Source organism: Notolabrus celidotus, chromosome 22 (assembly GCF_009762535.1).
Source record: "Notolabrus celidotus isolate fNotCel1 chromosome 22, fNotCel1.pri, whole genome shotgun sequence".
Lineage (NCBI taxonomy): Eukaryota > Metazoa > Chordata > Actinopteri > Labriformes > Labridae > Notolabrus > Notolabrus celidotus.
The window spans coordinates 1609905-1630426 of NC_048293.1; the positions used below are offsets into that span (position 1 = coordinate 1609905).

The 20522-nt window shown below is 40.2% G+C and overlaps 1 protein-coding gene across 1 annotated transcript in view; it reads right to left on the reverse strand.

Moving 5' to 3' along the window:
* Window positions 1-1889: 1889 nt before the first annotated feature.
* LOC117805737 (nesprin-2-like) overlaps window positions 1890-20522 on the reverse strand; it is an 89717-nt gene continuing 71084 nt past the window's right edge. Inside the window, exons 38-51 of the mRNA XM_034674264.1 lie at window positions 19962-20112; window positions 18490-18672; window positions 16964-17101; window positions 15730-15924; window positions 15295-15607; window positions 12373-12509; window positions 12110-12239; window positions 11663-11874; window positions 11333-11533; window positions 10728-10856; window positions 9934-10125; window positions 7300-7374; window positions 4306-4355; window positions 1890-4022 (exon numbers count right to left, since the gene is read on the reverse strand). Of these exons, the coding sequence (XP_034530155.1) occupies window positions 3812-4022; window positions 4306-4355; window positions 7300-7374; window positions 9934-10125; window positions 10728-10856; window positions 11333-11533; window positions 11663-11874; window positions 12110-12239; window positions 12373-12509; window positions 15295-15607; window positions 15730-15924; window positions 16964-17101; window positions 18490-18672; window positions 19962-20112 (2317 nt within the window). The 3' untranslated portion in view covers window positions 1890-3811. The remainder of the gene's footprint in view (window positions 4023-4305; window positions 4356-7299; window positions 7375-9933; window positions 10126-10727; window positions 10857-11332; window positions 11534-11662; window positions 11875-12109; window positions 12240-12372; window positions 12510-15294; window positions 15608-15729; window positions 15925-16963; window positions 17102-18489; window positions 18673-19961; window positions 20113-20522) is intronic.

Here is a 20522-nt window from a genome sequence, read left to right on the forward strand (position 1 = left end):
AGCTAGTTACAGTGGAGAGGACAAACTTCCTTTAACAGGCAGAAACCTCGAGCAGAACCAGACTCATGTTAGAGGTCTGGAAAGACAGATAGAGGGGAGTAAGAGAGAGAGGTGATAGTGAGGAGACGAGTAGTAGAAGCTGTTGCCGCTGGAGTCCAGATCGTCCGCAGCAGGAGGACGTCTACGGCAGCTCAGAGGAACCTACGAGACAAGGGAGCTCAGGGACTCCAGAAAGGTCTATGGTTAGTAACTTTAATGGGACAGGCAGAGTTAAAGTAAGGTACATTTACCATTAAAATAAGCTAACTGTAACTTTAACATCATAAACATTGCTACGTGTTGAACAATGAAATGCAAGCCATATTTTAACAATGAAGCCTTTCAAGCTAACAAGCTAAACTTGACAAAATTAGCACTTTCTACAGAAGACCTGTTTTTAGTCAGTCTTAGCTGTACTTTCACAGTAATGATAACACGCTACTGCTAACATACTACTGTGCATAACAATACTTGAGAAAATGCCATGTGAACATGCTAACCTCGTCATGTTAGCATAAGAGCTACGTATTACTTTACAAACTGTTAGCTTACGAGCATGGAAGATCATGTGTAACTTTTTAATGAGTTCTCAGAATTAGCTCAAAGTGGACTTTGTGGATTCACTGTTGATGATGGAAAAATCAAGGTTGCTAAAATTTTGAGACTGAATGCAGTTTTTTGAAGTTGCAACAAGACTTACACTTAAGCTAACCAAAATGTTACCGAAACATTGAAGGGAAAAAATTGAATAACGCTCATATTAGCATGTCTAGCTTGACACTGTATACTTAATTAGATAGTTTATATATTTAAGTTCATGTCATGACATAATATTTAAAATATAAAGAGCTACATTACTTTTACCTTTAGCTGTACTTAAAGCTGCTGTGAGGAACTTTTGTTTTGTATCGATTCTGACGCCCCCTTGTGGACAAAGAGATACCTCTTATCTCTTGTCCTTTACATGTAAAAGCAGTGTTTTCAACAAAAGCCTCATCCTGTTGTGTTCAACAGTCAACTTTATCAGGCAATGTGATTATTTTCCATGAAAACAGTCAAATAAAGTCTGTTTCTGAAGCAAGATGTCCATCATCTGGTCTGACACCTACCCCCTCAGGGTGGTTTCAGGCATTAAAAATGACAACAGAGAAGGTGTCAGTGTTGCTGCTGATTGTCTTGTTTGCTATTGAAGGTCATAAAGAGGCATCAGTATCATTTTCAGTCTGTTTCTCAGACAGTTCAAAACTCCTCACAGGGCCTTTAAATAACATCAGTACGGTTGAAATGCTAAATGTAACAATGCTAAAATAGCATGTAGCTAATTTAGCTATGTAACTGTTGGCTTTACGTCTGTGGACAGTTTATCTTCTTACATGTCTTAATATATGTATCTTGACTTCTTTAACTATGGTGCTGTGTTTTATGTCGTCTTAAATCACACCCCTGGTTGACAGGTTTTGGTGCCTTTCAGGTTTAAATAGATTGAATTTAAATCTGGTCTAAAAATCTTTGATGAAGAGCAAAAACGGCATCATTTGGATTAATGTCCAGTCATCATTTGTGCCTCTTTTTCTCACAGTGTACATCCAGCTTTAGTGCCATATTATCCTTCCACTGCTAATAGACGGATACATGTTCACTGTCCTTTCTTTCTAGATGTCTGTGGCTTGTATATGCATGCATACACACACACACACACACACACACACATATATCATTTTGATCCTGAAAATGTTTCTCCTGACTGTATGTACAAAACACACACATTGATATGTCTGCTCTTGTTGAAGTTCTTGCCTGCCTGTCTAACTTGTCGTCTCTTCCCCAGAGAAAAATGAAACAGTCACAAATCATGGCGAACACGTTTATTGTCAATCAAAAATGACAAACTATACATCCCATAAATAAGAGTTCACAAAATAAATCAAACTTTACACACTTTTTCTGGTTTGTTTCTGTTCGTCTGGCCGTCTGAGTGTGATGCTGAGATTATGTACAAATACAGAGGAAACACTTTTAAACCAAATCGTACAGTGGCTTTAACATTTGGGATCGACACCATTGACAGTGAAAATGACACACATTGAATGATCTTTGATTGTGCATGTACACAGCTACATTCAGAGCCCAGAAGATCACTTACATTCATGTTCTACTCCAAGTCTGGCTGGTAAGATTTTGATGACTGCGTGACTGAAGAGATTTAAAGCAGCGTTCAGGTGAATCCCACACGTGTACACAACGGCTATAATAACAAACAGTCATTTTTAAAACCACTCCATGTGACACCTCCAGGGAGTCAACCTGGACAGCTCTGGGTAAGTCATAAACACCAATCTTTTATTCCAAAAGGGTAAAGTTATACTTATATAAATATATATATTTTACATAAAATGATGTTGCAGCTTTATGGCAGTGTTACACTTTTTTTGTGCTGCTCCTAAACTCCCTTCTTATATTGCTACAATAATGTTAAAATCTCACAACAGCAGCCTTTTAGACTGCATTAAATGGTATTTATTACACTGACTCAAATGTTGATATTGCTGATAGAAGAAAACACACTGAGATATGCTCCTTTGTGCTGTAGCTTTACAGAAATCATTGCATTGCTCAGCTGATGTTTCACATTTGTCCAAGAAGTAAATCAACACTGAAAAAATGTTGCTACTTGTTGTTAGCTAAGAGCAATTAGCTGCAAGCTCAAAAGGTTTCTCAGTGTGTTTAGACTCTCTTTGCCCCCTAGTGGTTGAAAAATCTCCCAATGCAGCTTTAATATTAAGATCTGTGCCTTTCTGCAAAACTCCCAGATTCAGTGATCTGCTAAAATATTCATGTATCTTTTTAAAACACTGGCCATAAAGTTAACATAATCATAGGAAAATATCTGACATTTTATCACACTGGCTCTCAAAACGGGAGTGCCAAAAATACACTGCAACTAGCCGGCATGACTTCAAAAGCCTCAAACAAACACACAATATAAAAGCAGTTCAAGCTATTGCCCATTTCACTTTGACAGGTTTCAGTGCCACACTCAAAAAACGCATACGCAGAAACAATCATTGAACTTCTCATTCCTTTGTAGTTTGCCCTTATATACAAAAATCCTTCAAACGGTAAAAGTACAATATCTGATAAAGTTTCAGTAGTTCTGTTGGCTACAGAAAGGCATGTCTTCAGATGAGTCACTGCCATCATTTAAAAAAAAGTCATATCTTATCTTTATATCTTAAATACTTCTAGATCAAACAAACTGTTCTGTACAAAATGTGCTATCAACAAGTGGCTGCCTTTGTGAAAAAAATTGCTGCATTGGTAGAAAATGGCGAGTGTACCTACTTCTGGATGCTTTGGTTACAAAACTGTCCTTTATCTTTCAGACTGGATCAAGTCAAGGTAGAAAAATGGAACTATTAGTGGATAATAAAATAAATCTTGAATCGTTTTGATGTTAGGTGGGGACGTTAGATGGCAAATCTGCACATGCAATTCACAAAACTTGCAAACAAACCGGGGATATGGCTTCTCATATTTAGACTTTTGGAATTCCACAAACAATAAATACATTTTAAATACATCAGTACGATTTAGTCAAACGTGTACGATGAGGCCTTCAGACGAGGGAGGCAGTGCATCCTGTTCTTTCCCAGAAGAGGAGGTGTCCTCCAACTTGTACCTCAGCACTGTTGGGGACTCCATGTTGGATTATAACCAAGCAGAAGGTGAAGTTCTCGGTCCATTGGCTCAAAGTTCTCCATGGTGGCACTTTTCATGTGGGCGGAGGGCCGTTAGTGTACCGCAGCATTGGGTAGAAGGAGCGGGCGAAGTTGTTGGACAGTGTACAGCTGTAGTCCTGCTCAGACAGAGGCACCAGGCAGGCCAGAACCAGCAGCACGAGGAAGAGGAGGTGTAGGGGGAAGGCAGCACGTAGAACCCGGTAGAAGAGGGGCCGCTGTGGGGATGAATCCCTCCTCTCCTCCCTGGATGAGGGCAGATCATAGAAACATGGTTCTTTAAAGTGTTTCAAATAAATATTTGACTTTGTTTCATTCTAAACTTGAATTCTAAGTCCACTTAAAAGCTTTTACAGATTTTCAGCTGCATCTGAAGTTCTACATTTACTGAGGATGACTGTGGGATGAAGTTGAAAGCTCTCAGACTTTGACCATGCCATTGTTTTCAACTTGAGGGGTGAAGTGTAATCATTGGGTGGTTTATCTAAATTACATAAAAAACATGAAGTTCTGGTTTGTAGAAGTTTACCTTCTTGTTGCTCGTTTTCCAGGGGAAGCAGCCTGTAGTCCAACCTCCTCCTACAGCAACAAACAAGACAATGGATGATATTAGACCAAACAACCACACCAAAACATTTTCAAACATTGCCACCAAAGCCTGTGAGATTACAGCTAGCATAGCTAACATGCATACAAATAGCTTGATGTTAGCATGCTGCAAAGGTAGCAAGACAACACACGTATTGTTCATGTGTTAGTAAGACAATGGATGATATTAGACCAAACAACTACACCAAAACATTTTCAAACATTGCCACCAAATCCTGTGAGATTAGAGCTAGAATAGCTAACATGCATACAAATAGCTTGATGTTAGCATGCTGCAAAGGTAGCAAGATAACACACGTATTGTTCATGTGTTAGCATGACTTTGGTTTTGGTTAATTTGAGACTTTTAAACATAAACTAAAAACTGATTTATTCAGTCTGACTTACTTTTTACTATTATATTGATTTTAATGTTGTTTTTGTATTTTATTAATTTTAACTGATCATTTTATTGATTCATTTATTTATTGATTCATTTATTTTTTTATTTTATCTACTCATTTTTATTGATATTTTTAGCCTAAATTGTATTTTCAACTCTTATCCTTACCCTTTTTAATTTATTTATTTTAACCATCTATATTCTTAATGTTAATTTGACGCTTTAACTTATTTTAATTACACATATTGTATTGTTTTTGGTGTGCATTAGTATCTATTTTAAAGGTGACATATCACACTTTTTTCATCAATATATATTGGTCTAAGAGGTCCCCAAAACGTGTCTTTAAAGTTTATGCTCAAAAAAACACTTTGAAATCAGATTTTGGGCTGCCTGAAAAACCCTCTTCTTCAGTCCTCCTCAGAACACTCTGTTTTCCCTCTGACCACGCCCCCTCAGGAAGTGGATGTGGCCTCGGCTGTCCAGCACGTTGATCTAATGTTTACATGTTGGCTGAATATACACGGCTGCTCAGAGATCACGTTACTTCAACCCTCTGAATCTGATCCAGAATCTGATCCTGACGGAGAGGCGCCTGCAGCAGGACCTTTCTGAAGGATTGGTCACAGATTTAGTGTTTCTTGTTGTTTTATTTATCAGTATGTCGACGTGTGTCTTGGTACACAGCTACGAACATGTAGCTATGTGGCTATGCTAACTAGCGCTAGCACTTATCCATGATAAATAAAAATCATCCACTAGATCTTCAAATCTGCAGATGTGGGGAGTAAAACCGACCTCTACCAGAAAGGCAGCAGGACCTTTCTGAAGGATTGGTCACAGATTCTGTGTTTCTTGTTGTTTTATTTGTCAGTATGTAGACGTGTGTCTTGGTACACAGCTACAGCTACATCTATGAACATGTAGCTATGTGGCTATGCTAGTTAGCGCTAGCACTTTTCCATGACAAATAAAAATCATCCACTAGATCTTCAAAACTGCAGACGTGGGGAGTAAAACTGACCTTTGTGTTTATTAAGACAGCCTACAACTAGCATGCCTCCCTCCTAAGCTCCTTGTTAGCACACGTGTGCAGGGAATGAAAAACGGAGGAGGGGTTGAGTTGTATTTTATACAGTCTATGGGCTGAATAAGCTCCGAGCTTTTATTTGTCATGGATAAGTGCTAGCGCTAATTAGCATCGCCACATAGCTACATGTTCATAGCTGTAGCTGTAGCTGTGTACCAAGACACACGTCGACATACTGATAAATAAAACAACAAGAAACACAGAATCTGTGACCAATCCTTCAGAAAGGTCCTGCTGCCTCTCTGGCAGAGGTCGGTTTTACTCCCCACGTCTGCAGATTTGAAGATCTAGGCGCCTCTCCGTCAGGATCAGATTCAGAGGGTTGAAGTAACGCGATCTCTGAGCAGCCGTGTATATTCAGCCAACATGTAAACATTAGATCAACGTGCTGGACAGCCGAGGCACATCCACTTCCTGAGGGGGCGTGGTCAGAGAGAAAACAGAGTGTTCTGAGGAGGACTGAAGAAGAGGGTTTTTCAGGCAGACCAAAATCTGATTTCAAAGTGTTTTTTTGAGCATAAACTTTAAAGACATGTTTTGGGGACCTCTTAGACCAATATATATTGATGAAAAAAGCATGATATGTCACCTTTAAGATAAGATAAGAGATATACTTTATTTGTCCCCTGTTGGGGGAAATTCTTTTGTTACAGCAGCTTACAACACGGGACAGGGGAATACAACAATGTACTAACATAGTTAAAAAATATAATAACAATAATAATAGCAATGATAAAGGTAAAATAGAATAAAATAAAATACAATAAAATAAAATGAAATAGAATAAAATATGGCAACTTTACAGATGTCTACACACTATGTACACTTCTATCTGATAAATAGATAGTAAGGTAAGTTATTGCAGTGAATGTGCCAAGTCACATAGTAACTGCCATGTAGTTGAATGAAAGATGAGAGCAGGTGATTTAGTCTCTATTTAAAATCAATTTTTGTTTTTAAATATGTCTCACCATCATTTTATTTCTGCTTCTTTCTTGTCTATCGCTGTACATCACTTTGGGTGGCATTTGACTTGTATGAAAAGTGCTATATGAATAAAGCTTAAATGAATGATTGATTGATTTACACAAGTACAACTGTATAAAGGTAACACAGTTCTAAATGTGTTCTACTCTGAAACATTTAGGTGCAATTATCTTCTCAGACTCAGACTTTGATTGGACAGCTGAAGAGAGACAGGAGATGTGGGGAGACAGAGAAGGGGATGGTATGCAGGAACAGGAGTAAGATCTGCAACCAGTGAGACAGGGATTACAGCCTCTGTACTTTGGGTGCCTTCTCCTCTGACTGAGCTGAACCAGCACCCTTTCATTTTACTATGACTTACATAAAATGTTTCAAGGATAATATTTGCAAATCTTAATGTGCATTCAAATTAAAAAAGCAAACTAAAGAGGTTAAAGGTGAATGTTGAAGTTTACCTTGCTCCGCAGCAGAGGAGAGCTGAGAGTTCCCAGACCGATGCTGTCCACCTCAGAGCTGGTCGAGCTGGTTTCCTGAGACACAGACACAAACAAACATACATCAGATAAGACCGACTGAACCGGTTCAGAGTCAACTGGCTTGAAAGAGGACTACTAACAACTGCTGTTATACATCTCTGATAATAATGCATTATTGCGTCATGTTTGTGACACATATCAAACAACAGACTGACGTGGTTTTCTCTCTTCTGATTGATTCTACAGTTTGAATCAGAGTGACTGATATGTGAACGGGGTAGCGATCAGATGACCATCATGTTTCCACACTGTAATAATTACTAATTACTCTAATTAGCTAAACATTCAAAATCTGTCTTGGTGACTTTAGTCTTTTAACTTGCACTTCCTGTAAAATCAGTCCTTTAAACAAACGTTTATTTGACTCTCTAATCTGTGTGAGTAGAGGAGTTTGTGTCCAGGGAAACAAGCACCTACAGTCATGGCCAAAAGTTTTGAGAATGACACAACTATTAATTTTCACAAAGTCTGCTGTTTCAGTTTTTATAATGGCAATTTGCATATACTCCAGAATGTTATGAGGAGTGATCAGCTCAACTGCAATTAATTGCAAAGTCCCTCTTTGCCTTGAAAATAAACTTTATCACCAAAAACACATTTCCACTGCATTTCAGCCCTGCCACAAAAGGACCAGCTAACATCATTTCAATGACACACAGGTGTCACACACATTAACACAGGTGTGGGTGTTGATGAGGACAAGGCTGGCGATCAATCTGTCATGATTGAGTGACTGGACACTTTAAAAGGAAGATGGTGCATGACACCATTGTTCCTCATCTGTTAGCCATGGTTACCTGCAAGGAAACACGTGCAGCCATCATTGCATTGCACAAAAAGGGCCTAACAGGGAAGTTTATAGCAGCAAGTAAGATTGCACCTCAGTCAACCGTCTATCCAATTATCAAGAACTTCAAGGAGAGAGGTTTAATTGTTGCCAAACAGGCTCCAGGGCGCCCAAGAAAGTCCAGCAAGCGCCAGGACCGTCTCCTGAAGGTGTTACAGCTGCAGGATCGGGCCACCACCAGTGCAGAGCTTGCTCAGGAATGGCAGCAGGCAGGTGTGAGTGCATCTGCACGCACAGTGAGGCGAAGACTTTTGGAGGAAGGCCTGGTGTCAAGGAGGGCAGCAAAGAAGCCACTTCTCTCCAGTAAAAACATCAGGGACAGACTGATATTCTGCAGAAGGTACAGGGACTGGACTGCTGAGGACTGGGGTAAAGTCATTTTCTCTGATGAATCCCCTTTCCGATTGTTTGGGGCATCTGGAGGAAGGCTTGTTCGGAGAAGACGAGGTGAGAGCTACCATCAGTCCTGTCTCTTGCCAACAGTGAAGCATCCTGAGACCATTCATGTGTGGGGTTGCTTTTCGGTCAAGGGAGTGGGCTCTCTCACAATCTTGCCTAAAAACACAGCCATGAATAAAGAATGGTACCAGAACGTCCTCCGAGAGCAACTTCTCCCAACCATCCAAGGGCAGTTTGGTGATGAAGAATGCCTTTTCCAGCATGATGGAGCACCTTGCCATAAAGCAAAAGTCATAACAAAATGGCTCGGGGAACAAAACATTAAGATTTTGGGCCCTTGGCCAGGAAACTCCCCAGATCTTAATCCCATTGAGAACTTGTGGTCAATCCTCAAGAGGCGGGTGGACAATCAAAAACCCACAAATTCTGACAAACTCCAAGCATTGATTATGCAAGAATGGACTGCCATCAGTCAGGATTTGGAATTGCAGAGGTCTTGAAAAAGAATGGTCAACACTGCAAATATTGACTTATTGCATGAATTCTGTGTAATTCTCAATAAAAGCTTTTGATACTTATGAAATGCTTCTAATTGTATTTCATTATACCATAGAAACATCTGACAAAAACACCTAAAAACCCTGAAGCAGCAGACTTTATGAAAATGTAATATTTGTGTCATTCTCAAAACTTTTGGCCATGACTATACAACTGAAGCAAGGAAGCTTTTTACACGACCGAATTATCCCTTACAAGTGAGTCATTTCAGAATGATTATCAGGAACTCTTGGGGGGAAAAGAAAAATGTAATTTGTTACTATTTGTAAAGACAGAATGAATGCTCTCCTCTTCCCTCCATGCATCAAGAAGTTAGAACAAATATTTATTTTCCCTCTAACCGGCATCCAATCAGAGATTTATCCAGGAAACTTGATTTGGTGAAATTTGGGGCAAAAAGCAAAAATCTGAAGTAGCATTAAATCATAATTTTATCAATTCGGTGCTGTGATTTATTACTTTACATTTTAGAAATGATTCTTCTTTAAAAAAAGAGTTAAACTCAGTGCTTTGTAGGAAAACAGCTTCAACAGAGACAGACTGTAAAGATCACTGTTGTGGTGTTATTACCAAAACTCAGATATTACATTGACGTCAGAAGGACACAGCCCGGTTGTGCATTTTTTCAGCTCATCAAATTGTCAACACTTGCTTATCTAACCGCTTTTTAAAATCCGCCCATCATTCAGTGTGTGGAAAAACTTCAGAACAGCCCTCATGCAGCCCTCATGGAGCCAAACTGAACCTACCAGTCGTCCCTGCAGCACGTGCAGGTCAGCAGCCACCTGTCGCAGCAGCAGACACAGCTTGTTGCAGATGACGTGGACCTTCTCTTTGGCCTCGATGCTGTCCTCCTCCGGGGCCTCCAGGAGGAGCTGAGAGGAGATGTCCTGCAGCGAGGAGACCTGCCGCTGTCGGCCACGGAGCTCCTCCTGCAGAGCCTGGCAGCAGGGGGCGACAGAGAGCACAGGAGTCAGAAAACAGCAGAGTTCAACTAAAGTACATCACATCAAAGATTGCACATTTATCTTGATTTCATTTTGAAGCACACAGCCAAAATTAAATGCTCCAAATCAGTGATTACAACTGGATCTGGAAAATGTCATTTATAGGTTTAACTTGAGGTTACTTATTTATTTCTATGAAGCTACAGCTTTTACAAACCTCCTTCTCCTCCATTTGTTTGTGTTGACTGCTGATACATGCATGCACTCTGCATTGTTTTTAGTCTAGTTTATTAATGCTTGCAAGTTGGTTCTGTGTGTTTATCCTGCACAACAGTTGACACTACACACAACTCATTTCCTAATTTAAATTTAATAAAAACATGCGTGAAAAATGCTTTTATTGACAGAGTACCTGTTACACTAAAAGAGCTGGTATATGTGAAAAGAGAAGACTATATTTCCCATAAACCCCTGAACTAGCAACTATTCATGAACTTACTCCAGTCCTCTGATGTGCCCTCAACTCAGTGAAACACGTCTAGATAATGAACACAACAGAGGTATTGTATTCTGTGGTTCATCAGTCATGTGCTCACCTTCAGCGATTTTTGGTGCACCAGAAGAACCAGGTGTGATATGGACGGGTCGTTGACGTTCACAGCACTTAGTTTGTTCTCAGCCTGAGCGAGCCACAAGAGCAGGGAGTGCAGCGTCTCGTGAAACTCCTGATGAAGAAGAAGATGAAGAAAAAGGCAGAGGTCAAAGGTTGCAGGAGCTGATAGTCTTTTTGGGCCTTAGCTCTGTACACAGGGACTCTGATTGGATTGTGCTTGCCATGTATAAGAGTGTGTGTGTGTGTGTGTGTGTGTGTGTGTGTGTGTGTGTGTGTGTGTGTGTGTGTGTGTGTGTGTGTGTGTGTGTGTGAGGGCTTGAGATGGAAGAAAAATAAGGAATGGGGCACACTATTGAGACATCACATGCTGCCTGGAAACAAGATGTGTCTTTAAATAGAATAAAAGTTTGGCATTGCAAAGTGAGAGCACTCAGACACTTGTGGTTTTTACCCTGAACACACACACTGAACAGACACACACACACACACACTGATAAAGCCTTAAAGTCTGTGAAGTCCTTTACACACTTCCTACACACTCTTATTTATCTGATGGTGTCATTGTGCAGCTGTGTCTCAACGTCTCACCTGACACTGCATGAGCGCAGAGTGCAGCCTCCTCTCCCAGCTCTCCAGCCCCCCGCAGGCCTGCGTCCAGCTGTGATTGGCCGAGCTGAGAGCCTCCTGCAGCTCCCGCAGCTCGGCGCTGTCCCCTCGCAGAAAGTGACGACTGCTGAGGTTGACCGAGATCATCAGACACTTGTAGCTGTTGAAGGTCTTCTGCATCTCCTGGAGACGACAGAGAGAAGACATTAATGCTTGTACATTTTTAGAAACCATGTGACGCCTCTTGAATTGGACTCTTTTCGTGTGACAGATTGATGAGATCTGTGACTCGGACTCCTGCTGATGCTTTACCTTCAGTTTCCTGATGTTCACTTCGATGTCTCGTATACTCGTGGACGGTGCGATTCTTTGTAGCCTCTCAAGCTCGGGCAGCACCCTGCCCAACCAGGAAGTGACATCAGAGAGGTCAGAGTTGAGCTTCTGCCACTGCTCCAGGTCCTGCTTGATGTCCGTCTCCTTGTTGAACTTCTGCACTTGGAGGAGCTCCCAGCGCTCGATAACACCTGCAGAGAAACAATGATCAGAGTTCTTAAACACTGTGAATCAGCTGTGCTGGATTACTGTATGCCATGAAACCAAGTACTTAGGATGCTTTCATCTTATATCTAGCATGTAATTTCTTAGCTGTCAAAAATCGAGTCCTATCCTTCTAAAATAAAGAAGTCTGCCTCTTTAATTTCTTCAGATATTCACACAGAGTGACACCTCTCTCTGTGTTGTGGATCTCTGATAGCGTACCTGTGCTGGTCTGTTTGTCTGCAGTGCTGCTTGTCAGACCCGGATCGTCTAACTCCTCTTCATCGTTCAGGATCAGCTTAACTCTCTTCACAGTGTTGATGCTGCCGCTGCACTCTGACATGAGCTTAGCCTGAAAACACACACACAGAAACACACACAACACACAACTTTAACCTCAAACACTCATCTCCTGATCAGGCTGGATTTAATTCCTGGGACATGGAAACTTAGGAGGTTTTCAGTATTTGGATGCGTGTCCTTACGTAGCCCTGCTGGTGGAAGGGAGTGCTGGTCGTGTGTGTGGGTGATGAGCTCAGCCCGTGGAGAAGGTCCCGAGGAACCCTTTTCCTCTCAGGAGAGCCAGGCTGGTGCCAGCTAGGCGGGTCGGTCACAGATTTCACTGAGGAGACAGAGAGGGGACAAGTAGAATTAAAGGAGTGTCAAGGTAGAGAAGAGAGAGGCTTTCAAAGCCCACAAAGCAAAGGTAAGAATATATAATAATAACAAAAGTGGTAAAAAAAAAATCAAGGTATTTCACAATGACCATCTGATGCATGCACAACATGAAAGCACATGTCATAAACATACATGCAAAAACAACAGATGTCCAGAGAGGCAAGAGAAAAACATTTTGAATGACTCAATAGCTTCATGCATACAGGACCTGAATAAAACAGGGAAAGCTACCAAACTGGAACTACAAACTACAAATGCTGTTGCATTAACCAGGAGTCCCTGGATGTCAGTGAGTCATAAAAATGATCTACATTTTATAAGGACTTAAAAACTGTCTTAAAATGTAAAATAATGGCACTTCAAATATGATTAATTGCCAATGACGATTTAAATTTTGAATTGTGATGGTAAAAAAAAAGATAATTTGACAGCAATAGAAGAAAAATAAAATTAGAACACTGGTCTTAAAAAGAAAATTGTTGTTTTTTTTGCCAGATTTTGTTAAAACTACACAATAGCTTCACACATACAGGACCTGTATAAAACAGGGAAAGCTACCAAATGGAACTCCTGAAAACTACAAATGCTGTTGCATTAACCAGGAATCCCTGGACGTCAGTGAGTCATAAAAATGATCTATATTTCATAAGGACTTAAAAACTGTCTTAAAATGTAAAATTATGGCACTTGAATTATGATTAACTGCAAATAAGACAATTTCAATTTTGCGATTAATTGTGATTGAAAAAAGATAATTTGACAGCAATAGAAGAAAAAGAAAATTATAACACTGGTCTTACATTTTATTTTATTTTTTTTGGCCAAATTTTGTTAAAATTACACAATAGCTTCAAACACACAGGATCTGTATAAAACAGGGAAAGCTACCAAATGGAACTCCTGAAAACTACAAATGCTGTTGCATTAACCAGGAATCCCTGGATGTCAGTGAGTCAAATTATCTATATTTCATAAGGACTTAAAAACTGTCTTAAAATGTAAAATTATGACACTTGAAAAATGATTAATTGCCAATGACGATTTAAATTTTGTGATTAATTGTGATGGTAAAAAAAAAAAAAAGATAATTTGACAGCAATAGAAGAAAAAGAAAATTAGAACACTAGTCTTAAAAAATGTTGTTTTTTTTGCTTTTTACTTAAAAACTGTCTTAAAATGTAAAATAATGGCACTTGAAATATGATTAACTGCACAAGACTATTTAAATTTTGCGATTAATTGTGATTGAAAAAAGATAATTTGACTGCAATAGAAGAAAAAGAAAATTAGAACACTGGTCTTACATTTTGTTTTTTTTTTAGCTAAATTTTGTTTAAACTACACACACTTCACACATACAGGACCTGTATAAAACAGGGAAAGCTACAACACTGGAACTCCTGAAAACTACAAATGCAGTTGCATTAACCAGGAATCCCTGGACGTCAGTGAGTCATAAAAATGATCTACACTTGTAAAACTACCTAAAGACTTAAAAACTGTCTTAAGATGCAAAATAACGGAACTTGATATGTGATTAACTGCCAATGACGATTGATAATTGACAGTAATAGAAGATAAAGAAAATTAGAACACTGGTATTGAAAAAAATTTTTTTTCTTGCCAAATTTAGTTTAAGCTGGTTTCACAGTTATGAAAAATTAAGGAACTTCTAAGGAGCAATACCTCTACCAACACATTTTCAATAATTCAATTAAATGTATGCTAATAATCAGATTTTTTCCACTAAAATAACCTTTTCTCCTATTTTCACAGATTTCAAAAAAAGTAAGATACTTAAAATGTTACATGGAAAAACCACCAAACTCTCCTGAGTCATGATTGGAGGAGAGAAAACTATTTAGTCTTAAAAATCCGATCTTTATTTCCTCTACTGCCTCTATGGACTTCTGGATAAAAACATCAACATCACACAAAAGATTGTGATAAAAACATCCACTGTCACATCATGCAATCTTAATCACGTTTTTTCATCAAGCATTCCTCTCAGTAAATGACAAGCTGCAGCGATGCTCAGCCTCATCTGTAACTCATGCTGCAAATGAAAAAGGGTGAATGAGATGTGAGATGAGGGACGTGGGGTACAGCTGGATGAATCTGGGGTTGCTAGGAAATGAGATGCAAGTCCGCGAGCACACAGTGAAGCAGGCACATGCAGGAGGCAGAGTGCCTACCCGAAGCTGCTTTCACTGCTCTGACAGTCGCTTTAACAAAGGACTCTGAGCTCTCTGTGACCTTCACATCTGTAAGAGAGAGTGACGGTCAACAGTGTCCACCTGTGGCTCTGGATAGGAAGCAGCTCTGTACATGTTAAGAGGCTGTTTTAGAGAAGTTAACAGATAAGACTAAGGAGAGATACCAAGAAGAGAGGAAGAGAAGAAGGATCTGCAGAGATAAACTGATAACTGATTGGAAAATTCAAGTTTCTGTCACACATGATCTTCTGACATTTTCTAGATAATTACAGGATGTTCTAGCGCTGATATTTTCAGGATTTAACAGTGGGAGATTTACCCTCCAACACTTGCTTTAAACTCCTGAAAATGTCCTTTCTTCTTCCAGCTGGGCTCAAATGTTTGAAATCAAACAGCCAAAGTTTTCACCTGACTTTATCTAGCCGTTGAAAATACCTTTATTTTTTCACACATGTCTAATCACAGTAAATAATAATATGATGAGAACAGGGAAAACAAACATGTTGTCATTACCTGACAAAGCACTGAAGAAAGTGGCTTCTTCGTCATCCTCATGTGACGAAGATCCTCCCACATCAACCGTGTGGTCCCACTCCAGCGGGATGGAGTCCACGCTGACCGGGGTTTCTCTTCCAGACCGCTCCAGAGGCGGCACTAAGAGGTGACACATGACCTGCCGTCCAGCTGAGACTCCACCTCCCGCTGGAACTTCCTCCTCTTCCTCCTTTTTCCTCCTTGAATCGCTCCAGGAGGCCCCGTTGGTCAGATCAGGGGCGTCGTCGTGGTCTGTGTCCCGGTCCGAGAGCTCCCTCTCCTCCTCCAGGATCTTAAAGACATCAGGAAGAAAGAATAACTTTACTAGGAGGAGTGAGTAAGTAATAGGGTTAGATATTCAAGTTTTACTATCTTCTCCTATAAGAAACATTTGGCCTTATATTCAGTACTGACCGGGCGTCTGTTGACAAGGCGGTGGTGGAATCGAGCCACTCGTCCAAACACTTCCTGGCAGTAAGAGTGAAGCTCTTCCAGCTCGTCCTCGATCAGCACGGCGTCCAGAGGAGCGCTCTTCTGGATCAAGTTCTCCCCGAAAACTATCAAGGCGTCGATTTTGTTGGTGTTCAGGGTGATTTCCTGCTGGAAGCCCTGCACAGGGGGACACAAGAGCAAGTGGAGGGATTGAGGGATATGATACTAAAGAAAATGAAGCAATACATCCATCCATCCATCCATCCATCCATCATCTTGACCGCTTATCCCGTTAGGGGTCACGGGGGGCTGGAGCCTATCCCAGCTGGCTTCGGGCGGAAGGCAGGGTACACCCTGGACAGGTCGCCAACCTATCACAGGGCTAAAGCAATACAATACAATACAATATTGGATCTCAAAACTTCATGCCCACTAAGTCTGCCTGAGATCTGGGTGTCATGATTGATGACCAGCTAACCTTCAAGGTTCATGTTGCCTCGAGTGCTCGGTCCTGCCGTTTTTCCCTCTATAACATCAAGAGGATCAGACCCTACCTGACAGAACACGCAACACAGCTCCTGGTTCAGGCTCTTGTGATGTCACGCATTGACTACTGCAACTCTCTACTGGCAGGCCTCCCTGCATTCACAGTCAAACCTCTGCAAATGATCCAGAACGCAGCAGCACGTCTGGTCTTCAACCAGCCTGAGACAGCTCATGTCACTCCCCTGCTCATCTCACTACACTGGTTTCCATTTGCAGCTCGCATCAGATACAAAACTCTAATCATGACTTACAAAGCAGGAACCAAAACCGCTCCAGTTTACCTGGAACCCCTCATCCAGGTCTACTGCCCTTCTCGCCTGCTACGCTCAGCCTCTGAAAAGCGCCTAGTGCTTCCAGCACACAAGGCCTCAAAATCAAAATCACTATCTGGACTCTTCTCTTCTGTTGCCCCTAAATGATGGAATGAATTGGCCAACTCCATTCGATCTGCAGAGTCCCTCTCTACTTTCAAAAGACAGCTAAAGACCCAGCTCTTTAGGAAGCACTATGCACTTAGCTAGACTGTTCTCCACTGTTGTCCCCAGTGGCAGATCATGTCTTCCAGCTACAGTTGACTCACACTGTCCTGATCTACTCTGGGAATCTGTGTTCAGATCTGCCTCAATACAACAAACATTGGTCTTCAATGATGTCTGGTGTGCAAACTTACGTTGAGCTGCCTCATCTTGTCCTCGACGTCGCTCTCGGAGAAGTGCTCCACGTTGGTGAGCTGCAGGTCCATCTCTGTCAGCCAGACCAGGATCCCCTCTCGGGTCCCCTCAAAGTCTTCTCTCTGAGAGGTAAAGTGCTGCAGGAGCACAGAAGCACAGGAGATTAAAAATGATATAACAATATCATCTAATATAACTGTACACCTCTCAATGTGTCACCATCAAAGATTAAGACAGGTCTAAAGAGGAACAGGAAACATGGAGGCGTACAATGTCCTTATTATAAATCATGATGATTTATGATTTCTAGTTTACTTCAATAATACTTTCAGAATGTATTTATTGCTAGTTGTCCATGTCAACCTGTCACTAATGAACCATTTTTAATACTGCCTGTAATTTCCACTATCTAAAACCTTTGTACATATCTTAAATTTGTAAATTTGTATTCTATCTTTAATTATCTATTTTATTGTTCTTATTTAAACTTATTCTTGATTGTACTTACTGTATTTCTGGGTTGCTGCAGCAACCGAATTTCCCCCAGGGAATCAATAAAGTAATATCTTATCTTAATTAGAATCTGTCACTATGTTACACTTTAATGAGCCATTGTTCATTTTAAAACATTCATTAGGATGCAGAAAATTTTAATTCTGATTCAAATGTCATGAATGCAAAAAATGTGGCATTTTATTCACTTTTACCATCTGTTTATAATTTCATCATATTAAAGCTCTTTACAGATTTTTGTCATGTAGATGTCAACATGTGCTCTGGTCTGACACCTCCCCTGCAGCAGCTGTTACAAACATTAAACACAATTATGTGGAGCATTCAGTCTTGTTTGCTTTTGAAGGTCAAAAAGAAGCATCAATATTAATTTCAGTCTGTTCTATTATCATGTAAAAACTCCTTACAGGAGCTTTAACTGTTGCTCTAAAACCTCTTTGGAAACTGCTTCTTTTTACATCCAATATAAAAAATAAATATAGATATAATTAAAGAAAGGATTGTTTTTAAATGTTGGGATGTTTCTACACCTCCGCCACAGGCAGTGTCTCTGCAAACTGATTGATTCGTCCTCTGTGGCCTGCTAACATCATCCCCTACTTATGGCTATATCTGTATATTTTTACATCTCTCTTAAGAAGCGCTCTTGACCCCTTTCGGCTGAGGTCAAAGGTCAGCTGGCAGCAATCTGCCGCGTTCTTTAAATACATGTAACCTTTATAAAGCAACATAGAGATCCTCCATCTGCTTGGCGCCACATGGAGAAAACAGCGCCCTGCCAACGTGACGCCTCGTGCCGCGTCACCGTCTGAGAGGTGACCTAAATCCTGCCGGCTTAGAGCCGAGAGCGGGAAGATACCGCACAGGTCAGGTGGAGAGGTTTGCTCTCTGATTCTTTTTATTGTCATCATGAAATAAATAATCCTTTCCTATGCGCAGAGTTTTATTTTTCGTGCTGCTGTTTTAAGGATGTTTCTTATGCATCATTCTTAGTTGCTCCTCCAGTTTTTACCTTGAGTCTGCGGAGTACAGAAGCCACCCTCTTCTGCAGGCTGTCCCACCTCTGGTTCCCTTGGTGGACCATGACTTTGAGCTTGCTGGCGGCGTCAGTGCGGTTCTCACGGGCGAGGCGGCGATACTGTTTGTTGACCAGCTCCAGCTGAGTCAGACGCTCGTGAACCTGCCTCTGAAACGCCTGAGAGGAGAACATATTAAAGGAAATATGAGCACAGATATTTTGTTTGCTATATTTTGACTCTTTAAATCTTGACTCTGCAGGTACTAAGCTCAAAGTAAATAATTGACGCACTGAGGGCACATTTTCTGAAGCAGGATGGATAAAATGAAATATATTAGCCTGATCACAAAGACAACATGTCTCATCTAACAGCTGCTCGTGAGGATTAACAGCTTTCCCAGGCAGTTTATGGATTAGAACAAACTGGTTCTAACCAAAACACTCTCATATCTTTCATACGTATCATTCACAGTCAGTATTCAGGTCACCGCATCCTCATTCAGACCGTTTAAATCAACTGCATCTTTACTGGATCACTGTTTCTGTGGAGATGAGCGCACATCGTCAGAGTCCAGATTACTGGAAGCTAATCTGGGTATCTAATCCAGGCTGACACATCATAGGTTGCCTCTGTGTTCCAGCACAACAGGAAACCTGACCCTGACACTGGACTAGGTGGAACAGGGAACATAAAAGACAAGTGTTCAACTGGTTAAAAAATGCTGTCAGAAGGAGAATGTTAACTTTTGTTTTCTATCTCAGCAGCTGTGACCAGATGTTGTACACTTCTACAAACTCATTAAGGAGCAATATGAGACAAAGTTGTACTGTGTTAAGTTTAAAATCATCCTTTTTTTGGACACATTTGAAGGAGAAACAAAACATGACAGACATTAAAAGGATCAATTTACCAAATTCAAAGGACTGAAGTTTTTTTTTTTTAATCTGTTGCTTATGATTTATTACTTTAAGAACACAAACTTCCAAATACAACATTTGATTTGGTTTAAGAAGTTGGAGGCGGGTCTAAACTAAACTCCTGATTGTGATCTCTAATGATGGAACGCCAGGTTATTCTGGAGCAATATGTAAAAACAACCACAGTGATTGGCTGTTGACCTGTCCAGGTTGTACCCCGCATCTCGCCCAATGACAGCTGGGATAGGCTCTAGCAGCCACTGCAACCCCAAACTGAAAAAGCAGTATTGATAATTATTGTAATATTGTTTTATCCACAATGGTACATTTATTTTTAATTTACTTTTATTAACTTTTTTCTTTCATTCACTCATTGATTTTAATTTTTTTAATTTTGCTAATTGATTTAATAGTTTCTATTTCACTCTTTTATTCAACTGTTCCTCTTAAATTATCTTGCTAGCTCTATATGAATATGTTTTTTGCTTCTAGTCCCCCCCTTTCCAAAACTTGGTTAATAAAATAGAGGGAAGGATTTCTCTGCTGACCTCAAACTTCTTGAGTTCCTCTTTGGCGCTGGTGTAGAGGACATCAGCTGAGTCTGGGCTCGCCGCGGTGAGTTCAGCTGACTTCAGCCAGTCCTCAAAGCGAGAGAAGTCGTCCATGAACTTGCACCAGAGACGCCACGTCTCCTCAATCCTAAAAAACAACCCACAAGAGGATTTTGTTGAAACACTTTTGGATGATAGGGAACTGAGAGATACGGTGGCCCTGAAGGCTAATAGTAATACATATTTCAAAAGTGCTAAATACATTTCAGAATCAGAAAATAAATCTCAGAATCACAAAATAAATTTCAGAATCACAAAATAAATTTCAGAATCACAAAATTAATTTCAGAATCACAAAATTAATTTCAGAATCACAGAATAAATTTCAGAATCACAAAATAAATTTCAGAATCAAAATTAATTTCAGAATCAAAAAATAAATTTCAGAATCAAAAAATAAATTTCAGAATCAGAATAAATCTCAGAATCACAAAATAAATCTCAGAATCACAAAATTAATTTTAGAATCACAAAATAAATTTCAGAATCAAAAAATAA